Consider the following 13,372-nt stretch of genomic DNA (forward strand, 5'->3'; position numbering starts at 1 on the left):
CTCATATCTTATTCCCATACTAATTAAAGTGCATTTGTTTTAGTTTTACAAACCAAATTCCCCACATTCTGGGAATTTAAGATCCAAGCAACCAGTTTACTAATTCAAAGGGCAAAGAAATGTACGCCAGAGATCAATCACTATTTATTCAAGAGCGGTCACATCGACGAGGACGGGAGGAGAATGTAATACGTATGTGGGGGTTAAATATAAAATTGTCGAAGAAATCACGATGTCTCGCTTTCCACCTCAACTGCTCTTGTTTGGTCCTCTGCTGCTTTCCTTTCCCTTGTCTTTCACTCGTCGGTTCCCTTCTCCCAAACGTTTCCCCAATTTCCCCAATCCCCACTAAAATCCCATCCCATCCCATCCCGTCCCGTCCCGTCCCACCCTTTCCTCCTTTGAAACCTAGGGGGAAGGAAACAAGCGAAGGAGAAGAGTAGGAGGGGAGGCGGCAAGACTCATGGCGGCGGTTGCGGTCCATCAGTTCGCGCAGTGCATTACCTGCCACGCCTGGAGCCCGGATCGGACGAGTAATCTCTATTGCCCCGCAGCCCCTCTCTTTCTCTCTCTCTTCTTGCCCTACAACTCTTGGAGTCCCAGTTTTTAGATCTTGGAGTCGTTACTGCATTCGGATCCATGCCGTGAGATGTTCTTTTTGGTCTTTCTGTGTCTTAATTGTTCCTTTCTTGGTTACAATCTTTCAATTGTACTGTAACCTATGTTAATTGTGACGACGACGAAGCGGAGTGTAGTCAAATTGGACGGTGAATGGGCTATTTTTTCGAGTGATAATTTGGCGTTGCTGTGCGAGTTGATTGATTCGCTTATTTATATTCTCTCGGGTGTGTTTTAGTCTATTGAATTACATCAAGATTCTAAGCTTTTCGTTTTCGTTTGATGGATGAATGGGTATTTGATTCCAAGAAATCAAGAGAAGAATTCGGTTTTCTTCTTTTTAGAATCCCTATAATCTAGTGAAAAATTAAAGGAACAGCAGGTATTGGGTGGGAAATAGTCATTCCCCGAATTAAAACCACAGTAAAACAGGGATGGGGAAACAACAAACTGGGAAAGAAACAAAGGTTGAAGGGAAAGCACGTGGCATATCAAAGTTTCCAAGATTGCATTTGGCTCAGCTAGCCAAATCATAAATTTATCTTTTTTCTTGCCCTGAATTTTCACGAATTGTTATTTAAAGCGAAGTGTTTCCATGACTTACTGCTACAAACGTATTGTTAATCCTTTGTTTTCTAATGATGATAAATGATGATGGGTCATGATGGTGAACCTAACTGTTGCATTTTACTTTATAATATTTTCAAGGCAGTGATATATTAGCATTATCTTTTTTTGCAGTGGTTGCATTTTGTCCAAACAATAATGAACTACACATCTATAAATTCATTAAAGACAGGTGGGAGAAACTGCATGTTCTTTACAAGGTATTGTTATTAGTATATGCTCAATTAGTTTTTCCATTTTTCATGATATATAGTTTTTTTTCCACAAATGTCGTGTTACATCTTGGATTTTTCTGTCTTGTTTTTTTTGGTGAAATTATATGACTTCAAGGCAGCAACCAAGCATTTTTAGGCGGTCTTATATAACGAGGAAACTTGTTGTTATATATTTAAAACAGTGGATACTATCTAAGGAGCTCGTTCTCATTATTCCAAGTTCCACTCTTGTTCTTACCAAGTTATATTCATGTATCGTGATGTAACTATATATGTAAAACATATCAGAATACACATGATGCATAATGAGTCACATGGTATAGTTTTCTTCTCACAAGACACATGCATAAATGGCCAACATCATACATATAGAAAAAGGGTGGAAGTTGCTAAAAAAGTCCAAGGTCCAAGAAGTGTGGAATGGTATTGCTGGCATAAGCATTAATCTTCATTCCCTTCGTAGTTGACAATATGCATGATCTTCATATTTAAATGATAACATTATTTTACCTCATTTTACTATTTTCTTTCCATCGATGGTATCTATAACCTGTATACCTTGTGAATTAACCTCCACATATTTTAACACATGATTTTAATGTCAAGGCAAGCAAAAGTACCCCAAAATTGAGAAAATTTTAACATCTGGATAAATAAGGTGCTTCAAGTCCCACACTCCCACTACTTATATAGGAGATTCTGTTTGCTTATTCATTTGTGCTTCTGTGTAGGCCTGAACTGGTTTGTTCATTATTCGTTAATAACATAATATTTTTGGGTCCTTACAATGTGTTTCTCACAGCATGACCAAATCATATCTGGAATAGATTGGAGCATGAGATCCAATAAAATTGTAACAGTTTCACATGATCGGAATTCGTAAGTATCTAGTATCCACTACTGTGTTTGTTTGCTTGTTAAGACAGTCAGATTTACTATTGTGAGTTATGACTAATAGTTTCGGGTTTGATCTATTTTTGATGGTCTTCTTTTCAGATATGTTTGGAACCAAGAAGCTTCTGAATGGGTACCTACCCTTGTCATTCTCAGGCTAAACCGAGCTGCTCTTTGTGTTCAGTGGAGTCCTAAAGGTATCAGAGCAGAGGTAGCATAAATGAATTTTTCTGATTGTGTTGTTATATAAGTAAACTTCTAACTTTTTTTGTGTATTTACTGATCTGGCCAATGGCTTTCCTGAATCTTGAGATAGATGTTATATTTCTGTTATCTTTCCAAAGGTCTGATGTCTTGCACTTTCTCAATCAATCTCAGTAACCTATTATTTGCTAACTGTTTCTTTATTTTTGCCACTGAATTAAATGGATCATGGTATCAATTTTAAGCCCTGGTCTTTCATTTTCTATGGATTGATTATTTGCTGAGGTTGTGACAGTGCATTGCTATACAAACATAAGAACTGCTTATGATGGTTTTGCTGTGTATTCTGCTGCTTGGTGACACCTATAGTAAAGATGGGCATTACATGGTTGAGTTTAAAAAGAGGGAGACCTCTGCAGACCTGGATTAAAGAAGTGAGAAGCTACTAAATGATCACTGTTTAGTTTAGGAGATTTGGCTGCTGATTCTAACTTTTGAATGGTGAACACCAAATACATGGGATTGTCTTGTTGTTTATGTAATCATCAATTTATAAATAGTGGAAGTTGTGATTTGGTTCAAAATTAAGTAGATTTGGTGGGAAATGCACATTGCAACAAAATATGTTACTTCAATCACTTTATAAATAGCATTATCACTGTCCTGATTTTTTCTGAGTTGATTTGTCAAGAGATGCTTGTTAACACAGAACATGTCTTCTTCTCTCTCTCTCTATCGCTTCAATTAACTCATTGATTTATTTTCCAGAAAACAAGTTTGCTGTTGGAAGTGGGGCCAAAACTGTTTGTGTATGTTACTATGAGCAAGAGAATAACTGGTAACTTGCTTTCCTTCAGTTCCATGCTTCTTAAATTTTCTATTCAACAATCTAATCAATCAACTGAAAATTTTTTAGAGATAGCAATGTTTCAGAAGATTTCCCTCTTCAGTGGTTTTTCTGGTCTATGTTTATAAGTGAAGCTAGTGGTTTAGAAAATAATTGTAAAACAGAAAAATTCTGTATCTGCACTGGATATCAATTAATTGAGGTCAATTATTTCAAATAAAAATCTAGATTCACTTTCAGTAGTGGGACTTGACGTGAATTTTGCTTTTGGTCCCCTTTCTTGGTGCTTTGGACACAAAATCTGTTAAAAATGGTTGACAATTTTTTTCGATATTGTCCAGCCAAAGGTTGGCCAGTTGGTATTGGAAGCAATCTGAGCTGACTTCACCTGATAATATTGGTGAGCAAAGCAACAATTGGTTGTGCCTTCTTAGTCGGATATCATTATGCTTTGTGCTTTTTCTAACATTTTGGTATTTATGCTTTCTTAAGGAGGGATGTGATATCATTATTTGAATATGGAATAAGTTTTTAAAGTGAAGGAGATCTCATCCTACATAAGTTCTGTGGTTCCTAAATTAGTTTGTTTATTTATTTGTTTGTTACAATAGAATAAAGCATAATCTGATTGCTCTCCAACGACTTTTTTCTTTTGTCATGGCCAGCCAACTGTAGCCCATGTGGACCCTCCAACTATTCCGTTGGTTTCGCACCCACCCCCCTCCCCTCTCTTCCCATCCCTTCTGCCCTATGTCTTCCTTTCTTCTTTCCATTTCTGCTGTTCCCTGTTCCTCCTGTCTTATCTCTTCCTCTGCTAAAATGACAAACACCACGTGCACTAAAAATTTGTTGCACTTGCGCTAACATCAGTATTAAAACCTGGTTGCAGTGTGCTGGATTATATCTTATCTCTTGGTTTGTGATGCACTTTTTTGTTTCTCATGTAAACTATTCTGGGTATTGGATTTCTTTTCCTGAAATATTTCCCTGTCAATATGCATGAGGTAGATGTTCAGTCAGAAAACTGAAATGTTGTAGTTCTTCCTCGCTTGCATGCTCTTAGATTTAGGTTTCTGAATTAATTTCTTATTCTATATACTGCCTTTCCTTCAGGTGGGTTAGTAAGCTTATCAGGAAAAAGCATAATTCTTCTGTTACAGGTGTTGCATGGCACCCTAACAACGTGAGTTTCTTTCTGCTTTCTTTCACATATCAGATTGTGTATTTTACCATCAGTCATAAATGCTATACTGTATGATACAGACAAGTATGTACTTGCATGTAACTCTTTTACATAGTTCACTCTGTAATGTGGCATAGAAAGGAAGTAAGGGAGCTGGAATGTAGGTCCAGACTTGGTTGATGCTATAATTCAATGATCCTTGATTCTAATATTGCAAGGCACGATACGAATTCCCTTATTTTCCTCCACAGTCTCTCTAGCTGAAGTCACCATGAATTTATTCCTGGCCACGAAATACCATTACTTTAGAAAAGGAAAGCAGGTAAACCTATTGATTGAATAGTACAACAATGCAACCTTTTTGTGGTAAATCCTTCAGCTATAAGAGAGAATCCTTCTCATCCATCCGGTCACATATTATGCAACATCCACAATACAATTCTTATCCTTAGCCCTAGATTTTCAAGATATAAGGGATGACCTTGCAGCCCAACAAATTCTCAGCTAACACATGCTAAGCATCAATTAGCCACTTAGACTGCCTACCAGTAATACCATCCAAAGTCCCAAACCCTATTCCCAGAGATACCTAACTCAAGATACATCCAACAGGTCACCTACACTCATTTAAAATGATTCTAGCAGCAACCTCCCAGCAATTCCAATCTTTTTGATCATTTGCTCAGTTCCCATGAAAGGCATTGTGCAGGTCAGAGGTGAGCTTTAGATTTGTGCTTATGAGCATACATGATGATAAATGTTATTTACAGTCAAGGACTAGAGTAAAGATGCAAAAATGATTATATTCTTACAGATATATTATTTTATTTGATAAGTCTTGTTGCTAAAATATCTTATCTGTGTTGCTTTCTGATGCAAGTACCAAGGAACATGCAGAAAACTGACAGCGTGTTATTGGCTAAGGCTTACAACAATTAAATTGAAGCAGCAGGAAAGTAATTTGATGGAATGAATAGTCCAAGGGGATTGAGTAACAAAAAAGCATTACAGGACTTAGGCTCTATTTGGAATTGCTGTTGGTAGTAGTAGGGCCTTCGGAGCTTTTGAAAGTAGAGCTTTCAAGAAGTAGAGCTTTTGGAAGTAGAGTTTGTACAAAAAGCTGTTTGCTGTTTGGTAACCACATTTATAAAATTCTTTGAAACTTTAACATATGTTTGGTAATTAAAATAAGAAAGTATTTTGGGTATGATAAAATGATAATAAAGACATTGCGTGGTATTGTATCGTGAAAAATAATACAATATAATATTATATATTAAAATATTATTGTATTTATAATATAATATAATGTTATATTTTTATACTATGATATAATACTATTGATAATTATAATATAATGTGTAATGTAATATAATATAATGGATTATAATCTAATCTTGTAATCAATTATAATATAACAGATTATATTATATTATTATAATATAATAATATTATATTATTATTAAATACCATTATGTTAGATATTTTTATAATATTATAATAATATAATAGATGATATTATATGTTTATAATATACCATAGTATTAATTTATCATTATATTATATTATATTTATAGTATAATAATATAATATGATATGATATAAGATGTAATTAGGAGATTTGTTAGTGGGTATTTTGTCATCGAACAAATTTCATTTAAATCAAAATAGTTTTTCGACATTAGCCAGAAGGTATTTTTGGAGAGATTTTGGAGCTTCTCCCAGGTAGACCTTTTTCAGTTTTCTGATAAAGTCAAAACGGCTTTCAAATTTTTTATCAAACATTATTATACCATCTAAAAGTGTTTTTGGATCGCTAGAAAGTGCTTTTTAGCACTTCAAAAGCTTTGTTAAACAAGGCCTTAATGATTTGGATTGCATTAGCGGGAAACAGAAACATTAGATGAGGCCTATGTTTACATTCCTTGATGTATTTAATTATTTTTTAATATTGTGTTTCTTGGGAATTGTTTTCTTTTCTGTTGTAAATTAACTTTATCTTCCAGAGTACATGGAATATAGTCCTGGATTTTTCTTTCAAAGTGCAACACAAACATAACATGCTAGGCTTCTCTGAATTGTTCTTTTTCATCATGTAGATCTGATCATTGATATTTGTGAATCATGATTTTCTTTTTGCCACAGTTATTTTGTGCTGCTAGACCTACATGAGCATGTAGATGATGATCACCTTTGTTCCCCTTCCCCCCTTTTTATTGGGCTCAATGAAATAGCAATGCATATCCCAACCTGAAAAAGGGGGAAGCTTCGATTTATATGTCAAATAGGCTGGTTTCACCTACATGTGCACATGTTGATGTACAGCACATTTCTTTGTTACTAGATTAATTTATAGTAACGGAACAATTGTAATGCTTGAAATTTTCAACCAAGAACAAATTCCAATTTTTTTAAGGCTTCCATTGTTTCCCTTCCTATTGTTTGCAGATTCTTCTTGCAACAACATCTACTGATGGTAAGTGTCGAGTTTTTTCAACTTTCATCAAGGGTGTCGATCCAAGGTCAGTATAAATATTTAGTGATTATTCAGCTAAAAGCTTTGAAACATATGCAGATGGCTTATCTTTGTTTCCCTTGTGAGCAGGGATTCAGGAGCAAGCTCTTCTAATGAATTAAAATTTGGAGAGGTTCGTATTATCTGTTGTTTCCTTTTTTTTTTTAAAGATATTTTTATTATATACACTAGATGATGTTTTTTCTTGATTTGATGAAAAACCATTTCAGCTCATGTGCTAGTGTATCAAATTATAATGAGTTTTGTACCTTTACAGCAAGCCTTTCTGTTGTGCTACAATGTGCTTGGACCAAATCTCACTACAGGATACCATCATTGCACCATATTGCATAAAATTCTGGTGCCTGAAAATATTCACACATTGATACTTTTTTCTTCCGATCGGAAAGCTCTTGCTATTTTCTATGATTACAGATGGTGCCTACAGAATCACTTTAGGATGATTCAAAGTCGAAATTTGTTCACTTTTAAGAGTTTGATAATTGCATAGCAGCCCAGAGAAATGTTTGTCTTCCAATTGGCAAACCATTGCTGTTGGCTATGAATAGAGGTGGTGCCAATAGAATTCTTTTAGGAAGATTCAAATTTCAAATTTAATAACTTTTATGAGTTTGATAATTGCATAGCAGCCCAGAGATATGACGTTATTGCTGGTTCTTTCTTCTTCTAATTTATATTTTTAAGTCGATCATATTTATATTTGAAAATTTCACCTTGGTAGAGGATGGTTGTGTTTATTCTTTGGCATCATTGTTCTTTTTCTTTGTCCCCTATAAACTTCTTTCATATTTTTAATCATATTTCTTGAATTTGATGTTTATTGTACATGTTGTTTGTATTGTTTCAAAGCAGCAAATTGCACAACTTGATCTCTCTTTTACTTGGGCATTTGGTGTGAAATGGTCTCCAAATGGCAATACCTTGGCTTATGCAGGTTAGATCTCTCTTTCTCTCTCCCCTGATTTTCTTGGTTTTTGTTTACGATGATCCTTCCCTTTATCATGTTGTATTATAATTTATTTAATGATTTGCTGCTGTGTGCTTCATGAATATTTTTAAGTTATATGATCTCTAAAAGTATTAAGAGGAAAATTGGAATCGTATTTCCAATGCTAAGGTGTTTCATTGCATACTCAGTACTTGTTAGATGTCTACAATGATGGGCATTGATGAAAAGTTGCATCAATCTTCTACTCTGTGGATCCTTTTTATTATCTTGCTTATGAAGCAGTAGAATTTGTGTAATCAAAAGAAGAGAATTGCAATGACAGCTTACAATGTGAAAGGTGAGGTGACTACTTCCATATCTAGTGTAAGTCCAGCACAGTGCAAGTCTGACTTCCCTGACGCTGATGTTTCTTTGTCAATAAATTTTTGACCTTTATTCCAATATAATACTCAAACTGAACATTTTATTAGGCCTTTTTTATTATATGATGTTTGGTAATAAATAAGCTCTTGTCATTCCCACATCCTCAACCTGCAAGTAATATTTAACCAAGCTACAGGAGAATGTAAAAAATAAACTAGAAATTTGATTGTGACAACCATTCAATTTATGTATTCTGGGCTATTATGATATATCTAATAGGTTTTTATTGATTGTATGATCAAATAAGGAGAAAGTGGTAGCACCCAACTGTTTGATCTTATGATAATGTTTTACAGTCACAGGGTTCATTATGTAGTCCACCAGCCTTTTCTATTCATTTTTCTAGTCATGTGCATTACATGACCTAATATCGATTTAACTGTTAGGTCACAACTCTATGATTTATTTCATCGAGGATGTTGAATCTTCTCCTTCTGCACAAACTGTCGCCTTCCGTGATCTGCCTCTCCGTGATGTGGGTCAGCATTTTCTCTTCTCTACTTTGTACATCAGCAACTCAGATGTGTCTTGAAGTTTGCATAGAACTTATTCACCAACTGCCAACTATTTTCCAGGTCCTTTTTGTTTCTGAGAGAATGCTAATTGGTGTGGGATTTGATTGCAACCCCTTGGTTTTTGCTGCTGATGAAACAGGACTATGGTATGCTATTGTTTCAAGAAATTAATTTTCTTTTATCACCTTAATATTGGAATCTTCATTCGATCTTGCTCTAGGTCAAATCATGAGTCATTGATATGAAATCCGGAGGCTTTGCCATTTCTGAGTATTTCATTATTTTTGGGAAAAAAGTGGTTTCCTTGTATTCTTCTTGACATCAAATCCATGCATAAATAGAAAGAACAGCAAATGCTTAGTAGGTCCTTTATGACTATTGCGATGTTTTATATATTATCCTAATATCTAGTTGCAGAAAAAATATGATAGTGCATGACACTGTCCTTGGTGCAAACTATATCGAAAAGGAGATGATTTTTTGGAGTGATGTTATCATTTCTTGTTACAGGAGCTTTGTGAAATTCTTAGATGAGAAGAAAACAGCACAATCAAGCTCGAAGTATGGTTCACAGGTTTGTTCATAGATTTGCATGATATTACTCCTTCGTAAGGAATGCTGATCAGATATCAAAAGTTTTTTTTTTTTTTTTTAATTTAGCAAAATCCATTTCTTATTGCATCATTTTCTATAAAAGCATACCCTTGTGCTATCTGTGACATGATCTGGGGAATTTAACTTAGTCTATGTTCTCAATTATTTTTTTAAGCTTAATGATGAATATATAGTTTGTGCCTGAGGATTTGAGCTACTATTTGATCAACTGGAACAGGACAGAGTGTTTTGCACTCAAACTCCGTTTTGACTTGTGACTGGTTGAACTGATCCGTTGCCTCATGACTCAAAAAGTTTTTCTGATATTTTAACCATCCAAACTTTCAGAAGAGTCATAAACTGGAACAATTTGAGGCAGATACCTTCCTTATGTTTTATCTCCTTTGACAATGTCATCACATTCACTCTTACCTGCTTGATCATCAAATTTGTAGCATGTTGATTTTAAAGGCTTTGATCTTCCTTCATGCAAAGGGCTGGTGAAATCATCCTTTCTGATATTTACCTTGCTCCAGGTTTTCTGAAATTTGTGTCAGCCCACCTTCAATAAGACAAGAAGAGAAGGTGGCTGTTCTAATGGTTAAAATTGAAGGGAACTAATGTTTAAAGAGAACAGCAATAACAGGAAGAACAAGGATGAGACAGGTGTACTTGCACTTTTTTTTGGGTGGATGAATTGCACTTTCAAAATGCTACGGTGGTTTTACCTAGGGCCGACATAGTCACACCTCCAAATTAGCGGCAGCAATTTATGACCGATCTGCTAGTCTGACCCGTATTCGACCTGGTTTAAGCAGATTCAAGTTTTGCATACACATTTCTGGTTGTAAAAAGGTTGATTCGACTTAAGTTGTTTATTAAACAAGTTAGGCACAGGTTTAGAATTCTGACTTATTAGACCCATTTTAATCCGTTTAATAATTGGGTCGGGTCATGACCAAACTGTTTAAGACTGTAAAGACTCTTTTAGCTCATTTAAGACCCACTTAATTTACTAGGACCTGTTTAAAACTTGTCTAGCCTGTTTAATCTGATTTGATCCATTTATTAAATGGCTTATGTGGCCTAGATCAGGTTACATGTTTAATAAAAGGGTCAGATTTGAGTTTGGACTTTTTACCCATTTAATAAACAGGTCGGGTTTAAGTTGACAAATATTTGATCTGAACTGCATTTGATCCGACCTGTACTGACTGGATTGCTACTCCCACTTCAAATTACAAAGTTGGAGATGTAGATTCCTTGTCTCTTAAGAAAAAGATTCATATTATTCCTCAAAATGTGTTAATCCCTTTCCTAAACTGATTTCCCAACATAATAAAGAAATAATAAGTAAAAAATTACAAAATTTGGATACCCATGAATTCTCAGTTATAAAGATAATTCTAAAATCAATCTGCATGAGTTTTGGTCTCATCTCCATTATAATAATCAGTTAATGAGGAGTATGCACAATGGTCTTATTCAAAATAGGACCCTAAGACATACCCTGAAATTAGCCTAAAAATCAATCCAAAGAAACTGTATATTCAAAGTCCTTTATTGACTCTCGACTTATCCAAGTATTGTATCAACTAGAAATTCATTTTAGGTTGGAGTCTGTCTAGAGTGGAAGACCTAAATTTACAAGTAAAATATATAACATGAAGTCATGAACATTTAAATTTTAATCTGCTTGTGGACTCATAATACAACTAAGATTGAAATAAACTATATGTAGGATTTTTTTTTCCTTCCAATTTTTTTGGATCTGTGTGAGTGCATTTTTGTTTTTGTGTTCCCTTTTCTTTTTTGGTTGTTTTCTTATTCCTGGGGCAGGGGGTGTATAAATATGCGTGTTTGTATGTGTTCAATCATATCCATATTTTGCTCTTTTGCCATTCATGTTAGTGAGGAAAATTCTCTCTGGAGATTCACCTACAAATGTAGTTGTATTTCTTAGTGCATTCATTTTGTGGCCATCTTGCCATTTTCTGTATTCAGATTACTTTTCTGTTGTATTTTCTAATTAAGTTGGTATTGTATAAGTTGCCAAAGGATTAGATGTGGTAACCAATTAGTCAGTATTTTGGCTCTGATTAAGTTCGTTATAAAAGATAATATGGTGCTAACCAGTAAGTATTTTGCAACTAGGGTGCACATCTTAGTACTCTGTGCGAGACTTTTTGTTAGTCATCAGATCTGTTTCCTATTTTCAATGTTTTGAAGTGCTTTAAAGGCTTATAAAACTAGTGCTTCCATTGATGCAATTTGAAGTGATAAAAGTTATATTTCTAGGACACTAATCCTCAGGCTTAGTGTGTCTATAAAATAAACTTGATATAGTTTTGTGATATTTCTTCATATAAAAATGTATTTATTGGTTGTAAAGATTATATATCTTGAAAATTGTCTTTGTAGCTACCTATGATTTTGTCCATGTATAAGGTTGTCACACTAGTCAGAAAATAATAAGAAAAGGAATTTTAATCTTCTCAGTTCTCTGAAGCCTTTGGGAAGCTTTATGGCCAATCAAAACATGGAGCGAGCAATGATGCAGTTGAACCATCAAGACCTCGGGGTGGAGTTCATGAGAACTGCATAACGTATGTCTTTGTCGGGATGGCAACATTTGCATTTAGCTGTATCTTTAGTGTGCAAGCTTTTTGGATTATGTTTTGATGTACACATTGGCTTTTCCAGTTGCATCGTGCCTCTAAGAAAGGGTGGTGAGACTGTTGTGAAGCGTTTCAGCACCTCAGGTTAGATAAAATATCTAAACTTCCTACCTTTTCCTAGGTCGTGATGACCTTAAATTTTATGCATGCTATATTATTTCATGTAGGGTTGGATGGTAAATTGGCGATCTGGGAGTTGGATGACTACATTGATCTTCCACAATAAGTCCAAGTTGGCTATCATTTAAGACTCACCGCATTGGAAGTTTTGCTTCAGCTCTGTAGCATCCTTGGTCGTGATGCAAGCATGTCTTAAAGGTGAACCTAACTCTGAAGGATCCCATCCGCATTCAAACCCCCACCCACCCTACCTCTTTTGTATTGTATACCGATATTGCAATTTTTTTTAGTCTGCAACTTCTTATCATTGTCAGCTCATTTAGAACTTATTTTCAATTGAGTGGATTCTGCCGATGTTTTTGTAATCCTTTGGGGTTTCTGACAACTGTGAACTTTCTAGAAAATGCACAAAGTCAACCTGCGTGCAGGTCGTCATCGAAAATTGGAGAGATCTCATTGAAGCACAAAACTTTAGGAATGTCATTGTTCGTATCAAAAGTTGATCATTCTTTTTATCCTGACCATTGTACCTCTTAACGCTAGGGAGATGTTTTTTGATGTGGAATAGATTTTATTCTTACATATTGTAGGATACATGGACCAGAGGCTTAACGATAGGATTCCTGTATGATTAGAGCTCATGTCTTGGAAATGGCTGCTATTAGGTGAAAAAAGGCTACAGAAGAAAAGACTTACCATCCTTAGATGACGTACAACCTCATGAATATGTGAAAAACTTCCATTGTTTAATTGAAACTTCTGTTGGTTGAGCTGGGACCTTGATGAAGAGATCTTAGATAATGTTATTTGAATGCTTGCCCAGTTGCCCTGAAGTATGCTTTGTTCTAGAATTATCAATGCTTATCTAATATTTTTTCTTTCCCTTTTTTTTTTTTTGGTTTTATTTTGGGTGGGTTTTTGGGGTGGATGAGGGGGCGCAGTCTCTCTTGAATGAAGCTCCTGATAGAA

General features: G+C 34.9%; 1 protein-coding gene across 1 annotated transcript; it reads left to right on the forward strand.

The window, feature by feature from the left end:
• Positions 1 to 335: 335 nt before the first annotated feature.
• Positions 336 to 12,768, forward strand: LOC105059134 (actin-related protein 2/3 complex subunit 1B). Its single transcript, XM_010942351.3, has 15 exons — positions 336 to 533; positions 1,360 to 1,445; positions 2,263 to 2,339; positions 2,457 to 2,551; positions 3,327 to 3,396; positions 4,519 to 4,588; positions 7,037 to 7,110; positions 7,194 to 7,236; positions 7,977 to 8,058; positions 8,883 to 8,971; positions 9,072 to 9,157; positions 9,522 to 9,585; positions 12,105 to 12,211; positions 12,309 to 12,367; positions 12,451 to 12,768. The coding sequence occupies exons 1-15, from the start codon at positions 464 to 466 to the stop codon at positions 12,507 to 12,509; spliced, it is 1,131 nt and encodes a 376-aa protein (XP_010940653.1). The 5' UTR covers positions 336 to 463; the 3' UTR covers positions 12,510 to 12,768.
• Positions 12,769 to 13,372: the final 604 nt, after the last annotated feature.

The sequence above is a fragment of the Elaeis guineensis genome, chromosome 16 (assembly GCF_000442705.2).
Source record: "Elaeis guineensis isolate ETL-2024a chromosome 16, EG11, whole genome shotgun sequence".
NCBI lineage: Eukaryota > Viridiplantae > Streptophyta > Magnoliopsida > Arecales > Arecaceae > Elaeis > Elaeis guineensis.

What these genes read in the sequence shown, in the direction of transcription:
- LOC105059134 (XM_010942351.3), top strand. Translation starts at nt 464, where the DNA reads ATGGCGGCGGTTGCGGTCCATCAGTTCGCGCAGTGCATTACCTGCCAC. An exon ending in AACTGCATGTTCTTTACAAG is followed by an intron (nt 1,446 to 2,262) that starts GTATTGTTATTA and finishes TGTTTCTCACAG; the next exon opens with CATGACCAAATCATATCTGG. An exon ending in ATCAAGGGTGTCGATCCAAG is followed by an intron (nt 7,111 to 7,193) that starts GTCAGTATAAAT and finishes CCTTGTGAGCAG; the next exon opens with GGATTCAGGAGCAAGCTCTT.